The following is a 20,046-nucleotide window of genomic DNA, read 5'->3' on the forward strand; positions in this document are numbered from 1 at the left end:
TCTATAACCAAGCTTCTGTGAAACCTAGATCAGCCTCTGAAATCAAATGGAACATTTTTCATTATTGATTAGACATAGAATCCACTTTGTTAAACTAGTTGAGGGTAATAAGAGACATTTGAATCATTAACCGAGAAGATGACAGGTCTCCAAATGTGACCACTGTCTTCATTGGGTCAGTCATTATTTATTCAGTAGAAGAGTCTTTCAGTTTAAAAAGTTATATGGGGCTTTTTAAAAATGATTTCAAAAAAGGACATGTATTTGCAATTCTTAAATTAGATCCGGGGGATTATTTTGATTGATTAGAAAATTGTTGCTGAGAGTAAAGCTCAATCTCAAATTAAAACTAATTTTACTATTTCACAATCCCAGATTCCTCCTGTAGTGGTGACTCCCTAAGGCTAATTGCATACTTTTTAATTGGTAGGAGGACAAGGGCAGCAAATCAGCTGTTAGGTTGGTAATATACTTCGTGATTTGCAGACTTGTCCAAGAAGTGAATTCAGTCCTATTCAGGGGTTGATTTCTTTTAAATAGTGTCTGATATCAAGTTTCAAGTTGCTCTGTTTTAAAATACCCAATCATGGTGCTCATGCTAATGAAATATAAGTGGCTGTCTTGCAGAGTCTCTTAACAGGTTGAATTGCTTTTAGTCTTGTAGGCTCGAAACAAAATTGTCAAATAAAATCCACATCTGCTGAACTTTCTAGATTATGAGCAAGTTTCAGCAAAAGTTTTCTCTTACTTCATCAGGAACGACAATCGAGTGGTTAGAACCAAAGATATCTTTATCAAACAACTATAAAAATGGAGCTGATCAGCCCTTTGCAACTGAGCAGAGTAAGCCAGTGGCAGTCCCAGAGGAGCAGTCTGTTGCGGAATCTGGACTATTAGCAAGGGTAAGGTAATATAAAAATATGATTTTGATGTGAAAAATTAGGTATTGCTGAAAAAGGGTCAGTTTTCTTTTCATTATCAGGGCATGCATGTCAACACCTGAGCAATATTCTTGATGATTCTAAAACATTTTAAACTGCATTGTTTTTGAAAAGGTCTCTTACATTAAACTTGTGGTATTTTCCAGGTGAAATTATGTGCTCTTTTAACTTTTAGTTTACTTTTGCTTAATAAAAATGTATTTTAAAAATTGAAATTTATGTTTTTCTAGAAAACAACTTATCTAATGAGATTTGTATAGTGTTTTTATCTCTTATATTTCTCAACCCATTATCTTAACATTGTTTATTACTAAATTTATAATCTTAAAAGTTGTCTTTTTTGTAATAAGCACTTTACCAAGCCAGTTTTTTCAAGTATTACCCTAGTTAAAATAGTACATAATCTTAGGGTTTATATTTTTACAAACTGTTACTCATTCCACATTTCTTAGAAGCTGAAGAGTGTTTTATTCTATTCATAATCTACCACTGTAACAAATAATAATTGATTTTTTTTTGCCTTTTGTGTTCACATCTGTTATTTTGAGCTATTTTTACTTGATAAGCATTTTCCTGTGTTGTCAGTACAACATAGGAATAATTAAAGATTGAAATAGCCTATTGAATAAATGTCCCTACTGTTGAATATCTAGCTTGTTTGGAGGTTTTTATTATTATTATTATTTTAAATAACACTTATTATCTCATTTCCATTTTTTTCTCCTATTTTTTGGGTTATTTCTTTAAGTTATATTACCAAGTAGCATTACTGAGTCAAGAGTAATGCACAGTTTATGGTACTTTATATATTCATAAGTTGCTTCTTAAAAGAAATATATGGCACAGGGACTACTTCCAAAGTTGGCAAAAGTGTTAGCTTGATAAGGCAGGCAGTGGGGGCAAGGGCTGGCAAAGGGAGAAGAAAAAACAATAATGTATAAAATGCTTTTTTCTCTATAGCTATTTGACTAGCTCATTTGTGGAATCCGCAGTTAGTATTTATTAAGCTATCTGGTATATGAGAAGTCCAATGCTAGGAATTAGAGGAGAAGCACAAATTGGAAGATACAGGTTTTTCACTGAAGAGACTTATAATCTGCTTGGAGTCACAACATACACGCTGAAACAATGAGATGATAATATAAAAATGGATAGCATGTAGACTATTGGGATAGAGGCATTCAGAGGAAGGAGGAAGACATTGAGTAGGGTACATGAGAAATGTTTTGGAGAGAAAGTGGGATTGGAATTGGGCTTTGAAAGACAGGATTTGAAGAGAGGAGGAAAAGAAAGGAAATCTCTAGATGGAGTACTAATACTAGCAAGGACCCTAAGGCATGTGTATTTATTGAGGAGAAAGCTTGCCTGATAGTTTTAAACCCAGGATATGCCATTCACTAACATGTGGACCAACTAATTAACCACTCTTAGCTTCAAGTTCCTCATCTGTAAGGTAGGGGTAATAATACCTTGTAAGATCATTAAGAGGATAAAATGAATTTAGTAGAACACCTGGCTTATGGGAAATGATCACAGTATTTTCAGATTTTACAACTCTAAATGGCACTATTCATGATGTCCTCTGTGAAATGAAACTTGCAGGAGCACTGCTCCATAAAATACAGTGTAAATTGTGCTCCTAAAGAATATAAAAATCATGCAGAAGGATTTAGTTGACAATAGGGTCTTGATCATGGGGAAGAATGTGCTATGTTTAAGAAGATTGGCACATGATAGGACTGGAATAAAATGTGAATTGAAGGATGTGGAAGTAGACATGAGGACAAATGAATAGATTATGTGCATTTCAAATGAAAACTCAATTGGATTGTGACTGACTAGATAAAGGATTGGACCAAGTTTTTGAGCCTAAATGATTAGATGAAATTGTGGTGCCATTCACAAAGTAAAATTAGGAAGAAAGAGCCTTTTGAGAGAAAAGGATTAGTATAACTATAAACATGTGGATTTTACATGAGAGGAGGATATGTGATTATAAATGTATATAAAAAGCAGTTAAGGGGGTGGGTGTGGTGGCTCACACCTAATCCCAGCACTTTGTGAGGCCGAGGCAGGTGAATCACTTGAGGTCAGGAGTTTGAGGCCAGCTTGGCCAACATGGTGAAACCTCATCTCTTAAAAATATAAAAATCAGCTGGGTGTAGTGGCTCATACCTGTAACGTCAGCACTTTGGGAGGCTGAGGTGGGCGGATCACAAGGTCAAGAGATCTTGACCATCCTGGCCAACATGGTGAAACCCTGTCTCTACTAAAAAAAAAAAAAAAACATAAAAATTAGCACTGGGTGTGGTGGCTCGTGCCTGTAGTCCCAGCTACTTGGGAGGCTGAGGCAGGAGAATTGCTTGAACCGAGGAGGCAGAGATTGCAGTGAGCCAAGATTGCACCACTGCACTCCAGCCTGGCACCTGGCGACAGAACAAGACTGTCTTAAAAAAATAAATAAATAAAATAAAATAAAAATATATGTATATATAAATTAGCCAAGTGTGGTAGTGTGTACCTGTAATCCCAGCTACTTGGGAGGCTGAGGCAGGAGAATTGCTTGAAAAAAGCAATTAAGGGTGTGGTGGCTTACATCTGTAATCCCAGCACTTTGAGAGGCCAAGGTGGGTGGATCACTTGGTCAGGAGTTCAAGACCAGCCTGGCCAACATGGTGAAACCCCATCTCTACTAAAAATAAATTAGCTGGATGTGGTGTGGATGCCTGTAGTTCCAGCTACTTTGTTGTCCTCAGCTACTTTCTAGTCCTATGCCTGTAGTCCTCAACTGGAGGCTGAGGCAGGAGGATCGTTTGAACCCAGGAGTTGGAGGTAGCAATGAGCCGAGATTGTACCACTGCATTCCAGCCTGGGTGACAGAGTGAGACTTCATCTCAAAAAAAAATAAAAAGCAATTAAGGTAATGGAACCAAAGCTTTGGAGATCCCTATTAGAGCTAGAGATATAATTTGTAAGTGAAAAATGATAAACTAGAGGTCATATACACCAACCTCTTTATTCACCTAAATGAGAGCACAAAGCATGTTGGGGTCAGGTTAGACACAAGGTACAGAGGTAAGAAGAAGGTCACTGTATTTCCAAATCTTTTAAAACGATGAGTTGACCAAGTATATCACCTACTGTAAGTGGAAAACAACCACAGAGATGAATATTTTTCTTTTCTAATTTCCTGGGCCAGGTGCAGTGGCTCACGCCTGTAATCCCAGCACTATGGGAGGCCGAGGTGGGCAGATTGCTTCAGCCCAGGAGTTCAAGACCTGCCTTGGCAACATGGCGAGACCCTGTCTCTATTAAAAAAAAAAATTAAAAAATAAAATTTCCAGCCGGGCGCGGTGGCTCAAGCCTGTAATCCCAGCACTTTGGGAGGCCGAGGCGGGTGGATCAAGAGGTCGAAAGATCGAGACCATCCTGGTCAACATGGTGAAACCCCGTCTCTACTAAAAATACAAAAAAAAAAACTAGCTGGGCGTGGTGGTGCGTGCCTGTAATCCCAGCTACTTAGGAGGCTGAGGCAGGAGAATTGCCTGAGCCCAGGAGGCGGAGGTTGCGGTGAGCCGAGATCGCGCCATTGCACTCCAGCCTGGGTAACAAGAGCGAAACTCCGTCTCAAAAAAAAAAAAAATAAAAAAAAAAATAAAATTTCCAAAGACAATTAGACTCCATCCAAGCACACCAGAATAAACTGAATTTTCCAAAAGCTTCACAGATGACTTCTTTGAAATATGTGTTAATATAAGCTGGATACCTGTATTATAACAGTGGACTTTTTTGCTGCCAGCTAAGGGAGAAAGTAAATCCCAGTGAGACTAGAATGAAGCCTGTAGTTTCTTCTTGCCTCAAGGCAGAAATTAGAAAGACAGAAATGGAGTTTATATGAGTTTTGTAAAATACTGTAGTTCCCTTTTCCCATGCAATCTCCAGTAGTGTGAATTCCTAGAAACTTGACAGCTTTTGCCACTGTATTTGCTAACCATTCTGAGTTTATAGGGATTTTATACATTTGGAAATGTTTATTTGAATTTTAGTAATGTATTTTTACCTTAAGTTTTTCTTTAAGAAAGGCATAATAACCAAGAAGAGATATTTTAAAAAGAAAGCAGAGCTTCCAAATTCTTTCACTCACAGCAAGATTTAGAATCAGCATTTTAAGTATTCATATACCTTTTTTTTTTTTTTTTTTTTTGAGACAGGGTCTCATTCTGTTGCTCAGGCTGGAGTGCAGTGGAGCAATCTCGGCTTACTGCATCCTCCGCCCAGCGATCCTCCCACCTCAGCCACCCAAGTAGCTGGGACTAAAGGCAAGAGCTACCACACCTGTCTGGTTTTTATATTTTTTGTGGAGTTGGGGTTTTACCATGTTGCCCAAGCATGTCTTAACCTCCTAAGCTTAGGCAATCCAGCCACCTCAGCCTCCCAAACTGCTAGGATCATAGGTATGAGCTACCTTGCCTGGCCTAATTTCTCTTTTTGTATTCTAATAAGTGATATGACTTTTTATAGAAACAAAAACTGTATCCTTTTAAATAGTTTTTCTACCAGGTTAAGTTTTATTTCTTTAATGTAATATCATTTTCATTGGAGAACATTCTAAACCATAAAATAATCTACAGCATTAAAGCTATATTTTCATTATTCATAACCTATCTTCTGACCTCAGATGTAATGGTACCTTTTCAGAGGACTGGATAACTTTTTTAGTTTGTTTGAGACAGGGTCTTACTCTGTCACCCAGAGTGAAGTGTAATGGTGCAATTATGGCTCACTGCAGCCTCAATCTCCCAGGCTCAAGTGATCCTCTCATCTTAGCCTCCCAAGTAGCTGAGAATACAGGTGTATACCACCATACCCAGCTTTTTTTTTTTTTTTTTTTTCGTAGAGACAGGGTTTCCCATGTTGCCCAGGCTGGTGTCAAACTCCTGGGCTCAAGTAATCCACCTGCTTCGGCTTCCCAAGGCGTTAGGATTACACATGTGAGCCACCACGCCTGGCATGGAGAACGTTATTTAATGAAGACCTAGAAAGGTTTTTCTCAACATTTTATTTAATCTACTATAATATGTTTGGTGTCCATAAACATTCACAAGTAATGTTGTACAACTGATTTAGGCTACGTAACAGAAAATACCTTCTCACACTCTTACTAGCTGTTAAAAACAGGAATTGAGAAAGCCTTTGAGATCTCTCCTCAAGGTCATAAAAACAGAAGTAATTCTGATAAATATAAACATTAGTTGTTTGAGTGGTCTTAATATAAGGAAATAAACTAGATCATTAATTGCTTTATCAGAATGTGGGCTGATACAGATTTCATTGATATAAGGGAGGAGTAAAAAAGAGAGGATAAAGGCAAAAGAATACCCAGAAACCCATTATTTTTTTAACACTGACACTGTATTTTATATTTTTCATGTTTTGAGAAAATGAAGTTCTTGATTTTATACCTGATTAGGATTTTTTTTCTTTGAGACAGGGTCTCACTCTGTAGCCCAGGCTGGAGTGCAGTGACGCGGTCTCGGCTCACTCCAGCCTCCACCTCCCAAGCTCCAGCAATCCTCCCACCTCAGCCTTCCATGTAGCTGGAACCACAGGTGTGTGCCACCACTGCCAGCTAATTTTTTGTACTTTCTGTGGAAATGGGTTTTGCCATGTTGCCCAGGCTGATCTTGAACTCCTGGACTCAAGCAGTTCTCCTGCCTGGGCCACCCAAAGTGCTATGATTACAGGAGTGAGTCACTGCGCCTGGCCAGGATTTGTTTTCTTTGTGTAGAACAGATGGCTTCTTGTATGATAGGATTTGATTGTGGGAGGGAAAAATCAAAGACAGACGTTAACAAAATCATTTCCTTTAAAATCTTTGTAACTTAAAATGTACTAGAATACCAAAAGTTATACTGTATAAAGCCCTCTCACACAAAGATACTAACAAGGTTTTCCACAGAGCTGTTTTATTGATTGATTGATCGATTGATTGATTGAAGAGCTGTGCAGATAATTTTTTGTGACATTATGACTGCATGAGCAAATACAGGGTTTTCACTTTTATACTTAAACATTCTTCTCAACCCTAAGATTTCCTCCTAGGAACTTCAAGAATGAGCAAATATCAAAATATATTCATGAGCAAATATCAAAATGTAGGTTATAGGCTGGACACCTCATACTTGTAATCCTAGCACTTTGAGAGGCTGTGGCGGGTGGATCCCTTGAGCTCAGGGGTTCAAGACCAGCCTGGGAAACGTGGTGAAACCACATCTCTACCAAAAATACAAAAAATTACCTGGGCATGGTGGCCCATGCCTGTGGTCCCAGCTACTTGGGAGGCTGAGGTGGGAGGCTCACTTGAGCCTGGGAGACAGGTTGCAGTGAGCTAACATAAGCCAGCCTGGATGACAGAGTGAGATCTCCATCTCAAGGAGAAAAAAAAAATACACACACACACACACACACACACACACACACACACACACATTTATCACTTTATATAATTACGTTATGTGTTTGTATATATATATATATATACTATATATATATATATAATATAAATATATAATATATATATAAATATATATATTTATATAAAATATATAAATATAAATATATATAATATAAATATAAATATATATATTTAAAGTGATATATGTCACTTTTAATATTATCGTTTTAAGTTAAAAAATGGCAAATATTTAAATCTTAAAACATTTGAACTTAATTACAGTAGTAGTGCTGTTTCCAGTCTGATGCTTAAAGCCTGCAAGGCCTAAGAGTCAGATGAGACATTGTTCACTGTTTTTGAAAAATTCTGTTTTATTCCCAAAAAAGAAAAATAGTTTATATGTGATATATATATATATCAAAACTCCAATATGATCAGTATCAGCAATAATGGGGGTCTTTGAAGGAAATTTATTCCATGGACAAATAGTTATATTTCTGAAAGATTTTTGCCCATACTCAGATTCATTTAGGTCAAATGTAAATGTCTTCAAGTCTGATATTTATACCTTTGTTCTCAATGGATATGAATAGGTAGTTCAAATACTAGACTTTTGCTTTGTTTTCCATCAAGGAGCCTGAAGAAATAAATGCCGATGACGAGATAGAGGATACGTGTGACAACAAAGAGGATGACCTGGGAGCTGTAGAAGAACAACGTAGTGTCATTTTACATCTCTTGTCACAGCTCAAACTAGGCATGGACTTAACCAGAGTAAGTAATGATGTAAGCTTGCTATGGAGATTGTTAAGAACTGTGCCAGTAATTGTTCATGTTCATGTTGGGGCTTTTTATTTTTATGATTTTTTTTTTTTTTTTAGTATCCTGATCACTGTTTCTTATTTTCATAAAAAATGGCTTTCTTGGCCAGGCACAGTGGCTCACACCTGTAATCAGGCTGGTCTTTAACTCCTGATCTCAAATGATCCCCTCTCTTCGGAAGGCCAGGGTGGACGAATTACTTGAGGTCAGGAATTCAAGACCAACCTGGCCAACATAGTAAAACCCGTCTCAGGAGGCAAAGGTAGGTGGATCACTTGAGGTCAGAAGTTCAAGACCAATCTGGCCAACATGGTGAAACCCTGTCTCAGGAGGCTGAGGCAGGCAGATTACTTGAGGTCAGGAGTTCAAGACTAGCCTGGCCAACATGGCAAAACCCCATCTCAGGAGGTGGCTGAGGTAGGTGGATCTCTTGAGGTCAGGAGTTTGGGACCAGCCCGGCCAACATGGTGAAACCCCACTCTACTAAAAATACAAAAATTAGCCAGATGTGGTGGCCTGTAGTCCCAGCTACTCAGGAGGCTGAGGTGGGAGGATCGCTTGATCCTGGGAGGTGGAGATTGCAGTGAGCTGAGATCATGCCACTGCACTCCAGTCTAGGCGACTCCATCACAGGAAAAGAAAAAAACCAGGGCTTTCTGGCTTTTTTGTGTAGCAGGAAGTTGTCTGGCAAGTAATATCAATCAATCATCTTTGAGTTTCAGAATAAAATTAAAGGGATCCATTGGTATACTATACTGGAAAATGTAGAGAAAATTATGTAATCCTACAAAACTATGAAAGGCATTGACACTTCCACTTACTTCCCACATGCGGATCATATATTTGGGGTATTATCTATAAAAGGAATCCGCAGACTTTTTCTGTAAAGGGCCTGATAGTAAATATTTGCAGCTATTTGGACATAGGTCTCTGTTGTAGCTATTTAATTCTGCCTTTGTAGTATATAAGCAGCCATAGACAATATGCTGGATTGGGCATGGCTGTATTCCAACAAAACTTCATTTACTAAAATAGGCAGCCAGATTTTACCCCAAGACTACAGTTAGCACATACCTGGCCAAAAGCTTTACTACTTTAAGTGTCATCTTAAGACCAGTAGCATCACCATCACCTGGAAAGTTGTTAGGAATGCAGAATCTCAGGCCCCAGTCCCAGACTTAGTGGACCAGAATCTGCATTTGAATAAAATCCCTGATGATTCATATATACATTAAAGTTTGAGAAGCACTAATCTGTAGTTTTAAATTTTAGACCAGTTTTCTCTGTTGCCAGTTTATTTAACTAGTGTGCCTTAATTTGTCTTAACAATTCATGACATCAATTTAAAAAGCAAATCAGGTTCAAAACCTATATATGTCAAATATTCATTACTGTAGGATTATTTACTTTGAATCACTGATGAAACAATTTTGCATTATTATGGAATTTCAAAATTGACTTTAGGAGGTAGGTATTAATTGAAGATTTTTTTATGCCATTGAAGGTAGATTTAGAACATTGTCTCCAATGAACTGTTCATCTAAAAATATAAATAGAAAGCATAAGAAGATGTTTTAGGAATTAACAAAGAAACCATAAAGATTTCATTTATCTAGCTTCAGTATTTCAACTGGGAATCATTTCTGTTCTAGAAATGTTTTTATATTCATGATTTGGAAAAGACCTCATAGTTGTGAAATTGGTTAAAAATGAATAGTCTTCTGGAGGGGTTGTTTGGTATTCGTTAGTATGGTATTTGCAGTCCCTGAGTAGATTTGGATTTATAAGACACAAGAACAGCACTGAGGTTTATGAGGCATAAGTGCATTTGAAAAAAAATGTGCTATGATAGATAATAATCCACATGATAAAAGTTCTCTCGTGGTGTGAATAACTGCATATACTATACTTTCTCCACATTTGTACATTGTTGATTAAAAAGTTATATGTGGCTGGGTGTGGTAGCTAATGTCTGTAATCTCAGTACTTTAGGAGGCCAAGGCAGGTGGATCACATAAGACCAGGAATTCAAGACCAACCTAGCCAACATGATGAATCCCTGTCTCTACTAAAAAATACAAAAATTAGCTGGGCATGGTGGTGCATGATTGTAATCCCAGCTACTAGGATGGCTGGAGGTGCAAGAATTGCTTGAACTTGGGAGGTGGAGGTTGCAGTGAGCCGAGATTGTCCAGCCTGGGCAATAGAGCAAGACCCTGTGTCAAAAAAAAAAAAAAAAAGTTGTACGTGTTACACATCACACATATATTACGTTACTATTAATCAACCACAAATTAAGAATATTTACACATTAATGGGATTATACTTTTCAGGCAATATTAAAGAGCCTGGTGGCTGGGCGCAGTGGCTCAAGCCTGTAATTCCAGCCCTTTGAGAGGCTGAGGTGGGCAGATCACTTGAAGTCAGAAGTTGGAGATCAACCTGGCCAACATGGTGAAACCCCATCTCTACTAAAAACAAACAAAATAATTAGCCAGGCATGGTGGCACATTCCTATAATCTCAGCTACTCGGGAGGTTGAGGCAGGAGAATCACTTGAATCCGGAAGGCAGAGGTTACAGTAAACTGAGATTGCACCACTGCACTCCAGCCTGGACAACAGAGCTAGACTCAATGTTAAAAAACAAATACACGTAAATAAAAATAAATGAAGAGCCTGGTGACTAAACTGCAGTCACAGCTACCTCTTATCTTAACACTTACTTAACGACTATTTACTGGGCCCCTGTTGTATTCCAGACAATGTGCTAGGTCTTGGGACAGCAACAAAGAAGATAACTATGGCCCTAGCCTTCATGTTTTGAATAAGTAATGTACATTTTCCCTACTGCTTATTTTGTTCCTTTTAAAATAATATTATGAAATTAGTATAAACACAAAAAATTTTTTTTAGAAAATCTGTCGTTTCACTACCCTAACATAACACAGCTCTCACTTTTGGTATTCCTGTCCAGTCTGTCTTCACGCTGTCATAGTTATATGCAATTTTGTTTTATTTCCTTTTTTTAGTTAATTTGTGTGTGTGTGCGTGAAATGTGTTAAACACACAGAATACTGAATAGAATACATAGAAACATTCAAAGAAAAAAGATAACATGAATACCCACGTTATCTTCCTCTGACTATTAAGTTATAGAACATTGCCTGAACTTGGAATCTCTGAGCTTCCCTCTCATTTATAGTCCTCTACTGTGTCCTCCATAAAACAATTTACTTGACTTTTGTGTTAATTATTCCTCTACTTTTAGCTATAGTTTTACCACTTTTTTATACTTCATAATGATGTTTAGGAAAAAACGAATAGCTAACACAAGCTTAGCATAAGGAAAAGACCGTGTTGCCATTCGTAGAAAGACAAGCTAAACATTTGCATCTCTGGCTTTAGCTTTTTATAAGTTACTGAGAAAGTTTAGAACAGCCGTTTCTGGTGAAATCAGAAGGCAAAGTTGTGAGTCCTGTGAAATATACATCCCAGAGCGTTTGGTGTGAGCCAGCTACAGGACATCAAGCAGGAATGTGGGCTGGGGGAGTGAGCTGCTCGGTATTTTCAGTTTCAAAGCAAACTGACCTACCTCTAACTCTCAGGAATAGATTTGAGTCAGCAGGCATCTGTGAGGGAAATGAGCGTCTTCAGCCAATCCAGACAGCAGAACATGGAGAGGAGAATAAGAAATTCACCAGCAGATAGTCAACACAATCCGAATACAGATAAACTTGGGATCAGTTTCACTAGGCTATTCTATCCTCGGGTTTGAAAAGATGATAAAAATGGCATCATGAAACATGTGGATGACAGTCTTCAGTATGTCTTTCTCTTGAGTCACATCATTCTAATCTGGACCAGGATTTCCTTTAGCTTTCTCTTTGGCTAAATCTGTTTACTGTATTCGTTTCTTCTTTCTTGGTTGCCTCTCATTTTTTGGAGCACATCCTCCTTTAATTTCTCAGAAAAGTCTTTGAGAAGCAAGTATGAAAATGTGCATCTGAAATGTCTGTGTTGCCTTCATGTTTGATTGCTGGTTTAGATACAGTATGTTACTTGTGGCTGGGCGCGGTGGCTCACGCCTGTAATCCCAGCACTTTGGGAGGCTGAAACGGGCAGATCACTTGAGGCCAGGAGTTTGAGACCAGCCTGGCCAACATGGAGAAATCTCATATCTACTAAAAATACAAAAATTAGCCAGGCATGGTAGCACACACCTGTAATCCCAGCTACTCAGGAGGCTGAGGCACAAGAATCACTTGAACCTGGGAGGCAGAGGTTGCCATGAGCCGAAATTGCGCCACTGCACTCCAGCCTGGGTGACAGAGCAAGATTCTGTCTCAAAAAAAAAAAAAAAAAGGAGAGAATTTGTTACTTGTAAATACTTTTCTTTTATAATGTTATCTCCTATAGGGTTCTAGTAAAAAGACTAAAGTCATTCTGATTCCTGATCTTTTGTTGGTGACTTGTTTTGTATGTTTTTCTCTCTGAAATTGTTTAGAATCTTCTCTTTGTCACGTCTTAGTATTGTGACATTGTTGTAGGTTTCTTTTATCCATTATATCTAGGCACTTGGTGGGCCTTTTCAGTGTGACAACTCATGTTTTGAGTTCTCTGACATTTTCTTAAATTATTTCTTTGATGATTGTATTAGGGTTCTCTAGAGGGACAGAACTAATAGGACAGGTATATATATATATGTGTGTGTGTGTGTGTGTGTGTATGTGTATATATATATATATATATATATATATATATATATATATGAGTTTAGTGAGGAGTATTGACTCACACAGTCACAAGGTAGAGTCCCATAATAAGCCATCTGCAAGATGAGGAGCAAGGAAGCCAGTCTGAGTCCCCAAACCTCAAAAGTAGGGAAGCCAGCAGTATAGTCTTCAGTCTGTGGTGGAACATCCAAGAGTCCAAAATCTGAAGAACTTGGAGTCTGACGTTCAAGGGCAGGAACCATCCAGCACAGGAAAAAGATGGAGACCAGAAGACTAAGCCAGTCTAGTCCTTCCGTGTTCCTCTGCCAGCTTTTATCCTAGCAGCTGATTAGATGGTGCCCATCAAGATTGAGGGTGGGTCTGCCTCTCCCAGCCCACTGACTCCAATGTTAATCTCCTTTGGCAACACCCTCACAGACACACCCAGGAACAATACTTTGCATCCTTCAGTCCAGTCAAGTTGACACTCAGTATTAACCATCACAGTGAATTTTCTTTCTTCCATTTTTTGTTTGTTTGTTTTCTCTGAAATCCTTATATGGCCATTGGACTTCCTTGTCTGGTCTTTTATTTTTCTCTCCTACTTTTGTTTTTCTGTCCTTGTCTGTTTTCTGTCTTCTGGGGAGATTTCCTCACCTTTTATCCTTTAACCTTTCTTTTGGCTTTTTTTTTTTTTTGAGACGGAGTTTCGCTCTTGTTACCCAGGCTGGAGTGCAATGGCACAATCTCGGCTCACCACAACCTCCGCCTCCTGGGTTCAGGCAATTCTCCTGCCTCAGCCTCCTGAGTAGGTCGAATTACAGGCACGTGCCACCATGCCCCGCTACTTTTTTGTATTTTTAGTAGAGACGGGGTTTCACCATGTTGACCAGGATGGTCTCGATCTCTTGACCTTGTGATCCACCCGCCTCAGCCTCCCAAAGTGCTGGGATTACAGGCTTAAGCCACCGTGCCCGGCCTTTTTTGGCTTTTAATTATCGTTATGTTTTTAAATTTTCTGAGTTTTAAAAAAAAGCATTCTTGTATATATATAATATCTTCTTATTTCTCTGAAGATAATATTTTTTATTTTTGTTTTTTCCCCTCCTTTGAGATTTCTGTTTCCTCCAAGTCTGTTTATTTTGTTCTTTTTAACTATATTTTTTAACTATATTTCTAGTTAGAGGTTTTGTTAGAAATCAGTATTTCTTTTCTGTCCACAATTAAGTTTAGGGAAACTAAAACCTGATTTTAAGCTTTAACACTTAGGTGGCCCCTGTGTTTTTCATTGTCTCATAATCTGGATGGGCCATTCGTTGGGAAACTTGGTGTCAGTATCATTAGGTTTTTCCTCTGAGTTTAGTCAAATTTCCCAGAAGAAAAATTTTTTCATCTCATACTTGGTGAGTCAAAGGGAGTTAAAAAAGAGAAGAAGCCTGCATGAGAGAGGACGTTAATAGCTAACGTTTAGTTTATATGGAGTTATTAAATGCCCTTGTGATCTGCCACTTGGTATCCACTCTCTTAGAAGTTCTCCCATTCTCCAGTCTAGAGAATAGACCACCTTGTTTAACTATCCAGAGGCTAAATCTCTAGACTTTGAGGTCCAAAAGAGTATTTACTAACAATAAATTACTAGAGTTGGAGTAACAATAAATTACTAGAGTGGAGCTGGGGGGATGAGTTAGCCATCTAATTGCTTTGCATAGAGATTTTACTCAGTTGTTTTTATTTTAGCATTTGTCTGAACCCCTAGATCCAGAGGTACCTAGTCCTGTCAGTTCTTTAGCCTCTTCAGGAATCTGTGCATATTGTAAACTACTGCCTAAGATTCAGCTTACTAGATAGGAACTCTCAAAGTTTTGTTGTGTTTTATCTACTTTCCTGGTATCTCTGGGTTTGTCTTTATATGAAGTTAGTATTTCAATGGAATTTTGGTAGAAAGTGAAATTAAAATGCATGTATTCAATTCACCAGCTGAACCTGCAGCATCCAGTGTCTTTGTATTATTTGTGTCATCTTCAAAACCATCTTTTTAAATGACTATAATAGTCAAGTTTCCTTCTTCAGTTAGCTAAAACCATAGTTTAAAATGCAGGTTGTTCTAATTATTTTTTCACATTGCTTTTTCTTCATTCAATTATTTATTTCCTAAAGTAGATTCTTGGAACAGTAAGTACTAGGCTAAATGGGTAAGAACATCTTAGGGCTCTTGAAAAATATTGCTAGATTTTGCTTTCTCAAAGCGTTGAACCATTTTGCAGTGCCTCTCCAACTCTGCTTTAAGTAAAATATTTAATCTTTCTTATACTTACCTGGTTTTCAGCACAGGAGAACTATTTGCAATAGTTCTCCTGTGCTTAAGATTAAGTATATGTTGGAGTTTTGCTTTGGTCTATGATCTCTTTAGTCTATTCTCAGGGAATAAGATTTATTGACCCTTCTCATGTCTTGGTCATTCATCTACAATTGATTTTGATATAGGGAAGGAGAAAAGGAATGGATAACATTTACTTTGAGTTTTAACGCCATTTTCCTCGTGCTACTTTTATCTAGTCTAGAAGTTTGAGAGGTTTTTTTTGAAGCTTCTTCTGACCCTCTTGAATTTATGTTTAGTCTTGGGTAGGTTTACGTTTCCTCTTAAGTATGCTTTTTTTTTTTTTTTTAAAGATAGGGTCTCACTTTGTTGCTCAGGTACAAGTGCAGTGGAACAGTCATGGCCCGATATAGCCTTCACCTTCCAGGGTCAAGTGATTCTCCTGCCTCAGCCTCCTGAGTAGCTGGGGCTACAGGTACAAGGCACCATGCCCAGCTAATTTTTGTGTCTGTTGTAAAGACAGGGTTCCACTCTCTTGCTCCAGCTGTTCTCGAACTCTTGTGCTGAAACAGCCCTCCCAACTTGGCCTCCCAAAGTGCTGGGATTATAGGAATGAGCCACTGTGCCTGGCCAGGAATGCTTATTTTTTTTAATGTGACTAAATACTTTTTCTTTGTGACTTTATTTTTAACACCCATCTAGAATGAAATGTTTTCAGAGAGAGAGAGAATACTTGTCTACAGATATGCTATACATGGATTAAATTTCCCTTATTTTGTTGATTGTTGTTGTTTTAGGTGGTGCTTCCTACATTTATCCTAGAGAAGCGTTCCTTGCTGGAAATGTATGCAGACTTTATGTCTCATCCAGACCTATTTATAGCCATCACTAATGGAGCCACAGCTGAGGAAAGAATGATTCGCTTTGTTGAGTACTACCTTACCTCATTTCATGAAGGCCGTAAGGGAGCCATTGCTAAAAAACCATACAATCCTATCATTGGAGAAACATTTCACTGTTCCTGGAAGATGCCAAAAAGTGAGGTAGCATCCAGTGTTTTTAGTTCTTCCACCAAGGGAGTCACAAATCATGCTCCTTCATCAGAGGAGTCTTTGAACCAGGTGGGATCAGACTGTTATACAGTCAGATTTGTTGCTGAACAGGTTTCTCATCATCCTCCAGTCTCAGGATTTTATGCAGAATGTACAGAGAGGAAGATGTGTGTAAATGCGCATGTCTGGACTAAGAGCAAATTCTTAGGCATGTCAATAGGCGTGACAATGGTTGGAGAAGGTAAGTAGAAAAATTATTTTTTATATATATTTATATATATATATATATTTTCTCTAAGCAGGAATGAAAGTTTATTTTAAAAGACTTTAGAACAGTAAAGAAAGGAAAGTTCGCTTGGAAGAAACCCAGGCAGGCTCATGAAGATCGAGTCCCTGTTTTATAATTTTTAATATCCAACTACAATCTTAAATTTAAGAACCCTAGATAAATATTAACTCTAAGTTTAAAATGTTACCGCTTTTTCACTCCAGTTCCTAGAGTGTTCTGGAATGTTTCTTGTGGGGGATGGGAGGAGTATATCTATGAACTAATATAAATTCTTTTTAAATTATTTTTTTTTCTGATTTTAAATATTTCTTTTTTGAGATGGAGTCTCGCTGTGTCACCCAGGCTGGAGGGCATTGGTGGAATCTGGGCTCACTGCAACCTCTACATCCCGGGTTCAAGGAATTCTCCTGCCTCAACCTCCCGAGTAGCTGGGATTGCAGGTGCCCACCACCATGCCCAGTTAATTTTTGTATTTTTAGTAGAGACAGGTTTCAGCATGTTGGCTAGGTTGGTTTGAACTTCTGACCTCTGGTGATCCACCCACCTCGGCTTCCCAAGTAGTGGGATTACAGGCATGAGCCATCATGCTTGGTAATTTTAAATATTTCTAACCAAATATTTGGAAAACTAGAAAAGTATAAAGAAGAAAATAAAAGCTTCTATAATGCCTACGTCCAGATATATATGATTTAATATTTTATACTCTGTGTGCTTATGTTCATACTTTCAGCCTTATAAAATTAGAATTAACAATATGTATAGTTTTGTGTCCTGCTTTTTAAATTAAGTATATTTATTTTCTCATGTCATTGATAAAACATATTTTAATGACTGCATAATATTCTATGAAGTACATTTTCTATCTTTTATTTAAACATTTCCCTCTACTTTAGACATTGAGGTTAGTCCCAAATTTTTTATTATTATAAAAACCGCAATAAACTCTTCTAGGTAAATCTTTTTTTTTAATTTATTTTTATTTTTATTTTTTTTTAGAGATAGAGTCTTTCTCTGTTACCCAGGCTGAAGTGCAGTGGCACGGTCATGACTAATTGCAGCCTTGGCCTACTCAGCTTAAGCCATCCTCCTGCCTCAGTCTCCCAAGTAGCTAGGACTACAGGCACACACCACCCATGCTAAGCTAATTTTTTAAATTTTAATTTTTGGAGACAGGGTCTCAATATGTTGCCCAGGCTGATCTTGAACTCCTGGGCTCCAGTGATCCTTTGGCCTCTACCTCCAAGCATTAGCCTATAATCTCAGAACTTTTGGAGATGGAGGCCAGAGATGCTGTTCATAGAATATGTTAAAATATATACTGATAAAATTTAATTCTACTGTATCAGAAGATTATGAAAAAGTAATTTTTGTAAATACAGTGTTTGTGGGCCAAGAATATGAAACTAAAACACAAATCTTCACAGAAATTATTCAAGAGTTAATGAAAATGTAATGATAGGAAAAACTACCACTTTATGTTAAAGGAAAGCTCTTACACAAAGAATACTTTGTTCTGAATGTAAACTTACAATGTAAGCATGGCATCATTAAGCCTGTGACTCTTAATATTTCGATATTGTGTTATAGTCATTGTGCAGAAAATATCTTCTTTTTCAGTTTTCCCCATTTTTAAGTTCTGTTGTAATATGTCTTACCAATTTCCAAATAATATTTCAAGTTAATTACAACTTTTATAACATTAGAAAGTGCTCTCTCTGGTTTTTTTTGTGTGTTTGTTTGTTTTGTTTTTGTTTTTGTTTTTTTGTGACAAGGTCTAGCTGTCGCCGAGGTTGAATTGCCGTAGCGCCATCTTGGCTCACTGTGACCTCTGCCTCCCAAGCTCAGGCCATCCTCCCACCTCAGCTTCCAGAGCAGATGGGATTGCAGGCATGCACCACCACGCCCAACTAATTTTCATGTTTTTTGTAGAGACAAGATTTTGCATGTTGCCCAGGCTGGTCTCAAACTTGTGAGCTCAAGTGATCCACCCACCTTGGCCTCCCAAAGTTCTGGGATTATAGTTGTGAGCCACCACACCCAGCTGAAATTATTCATATTTTATTAGTTTACAAAAAAGTTTGCCATCTTTGGTTATAAGCTCCATAACAGTAGCCCTTAAGTACTTCATAGATCAATTTGCTCATTTTGTAAGTAAAAAAACCTAAAGTCTACAGGTGAAGGGACATGTGTAAGGTCATAAAAGTTAAGGAATAGACACATTTAGAACTGTATTCTTTGATACTCCCCCAAAGGACAGTAACTCTTATCAGTTCATGTAACCTTGAGAATCTGGAAATGGTAGCCTCTCACTCTACAAGAAAGGAAATACTTCAAGAAGTGAAGAAAAGCCGAGCACAGTGGCTCACACCTGTAATCCCAACACTTTGCTGGGCTGAGGTGGAAAGATAGCTTGAACCCAGGAGTTGGAGACCAGACTGGGCAACATAATGAGACCCTATCTCTACAAAAATAAAACTAAAAAAATTAACTGGACATGGTGGCTTGCTTCTATAATCTCAGGTACTTGGGAGACTGAAGTGGCAGGATCACTTGAGCTCGGGAGATTGAGGCTACAGTGAGCTGTGATCATGCCACTGCACTCCAACCTGCGTGACAGAGGAGGACCTTGTCTCAAATGTAAAAACTTAAAAAAAAGAAATGGAGAAAAGCATTCATATCTTAACCATGCTCTAATTATAAAAGAGGTATGTAAATAATTTTTGACTAAGTGCTGTTATATATTAATGGAATATATTGGAAATTAAATTGTTACTGTTACCCTCAACAGAAAGTATGTAAAAATCTTTATTTTTTTTTGGAATGGGGCTGGGCATGGTGGCTCATGCCTATAGTCCCAGCACTTTGGGAGGCCCAGGAAGGTGGATTACTTCAGGTCAGGAGTTCGAGACTAGCCTGGCCAACATGGTAAAACCCCATCTCCTCTAAAAATACAAAAAATTAGGCCAGGCGCGGTGGCTCAAGCCTGTAATCCCAGCACTTTGGGAGGCCGAGGCGGGGGGATCACAAGGTCAAGAGATCGAGACCATCCTGGTCAACATGGTGAAACCCCGTCTCTACTAAAAATACAAAAAATTAGCTGGGCATGGTGGTGCGTGCCTGTAATCCCAGCTACTCAGGAGGCTGAGTCAGGAGAATTGCCTGAACCCAGGAGGCGGAGGTTGCGGTGAGCCGAGATCGCGCCATTGCACTCCAGCCTGGGTAACAAGAGCGAAACTCCGTCTCAAAAAAAAAAAAAAAAAAAAAAATTAGCTGGGCATGGTGGTGGGCACCTATAATCCCAGCTACTCAGGAGGCTGAGGAAGGAGAATCACTTGACCTGGAAGTCAGAGGTTGCAGTGAGCTGAGATCACACCCCTGTACTCCAGTCTGGGCAACAGGGGCAAAACTCTGTTAAAAAAAAAAAAAATACATATATATGTATATATATATATATATAT

General features: G+C 38.2%; 1 protein-coding gene across 4 annotated transcripts in view; it reads left to right on the forward strand.

The window, feature by feature from the left end:
• Nucleotides 1-20,046, forward strand: part of OSBPL11 (oxysterol binding protein like 11) — an 86,901-nt gene that overhangs the window by 43,924 nt on the left and 22,931 nt on the right. For all 4 annotated transcript variants that reach the window (XM_039477592.2, XM_074404198.1, XM_074404200.1 and 1 more), the window contains 3 exons: nt 757-902; nt 8,029-8,169; nt 16,045-16,540. In XM_039477592.2, coding sequence (XP_039333526.1) covers nt 757-902; nt 8,029-8,169; nt 16,045-16,540 — 783 coding nt within the window. The remainder of the gene's footprint in view (nt 1-756; nt 903-8,028; nt 8,170-16,044; nt 16,541-20,046) is intronic.

This window comes from Saimiri boliviensis, chromosome 8 (assembly GCF_048565385.1).
Source record: "Saimiri boliviensis isolate mSaiBol1 chromosome 8, mSaiBol1.pri, whole genome shotgun sequence".
Classification (NCBI taxonomy): Eukaryota; Metazoa; Chordata; class Mammalia; order Primates; family Cebidae; genus Saimiri; species Saimiri boliviensis.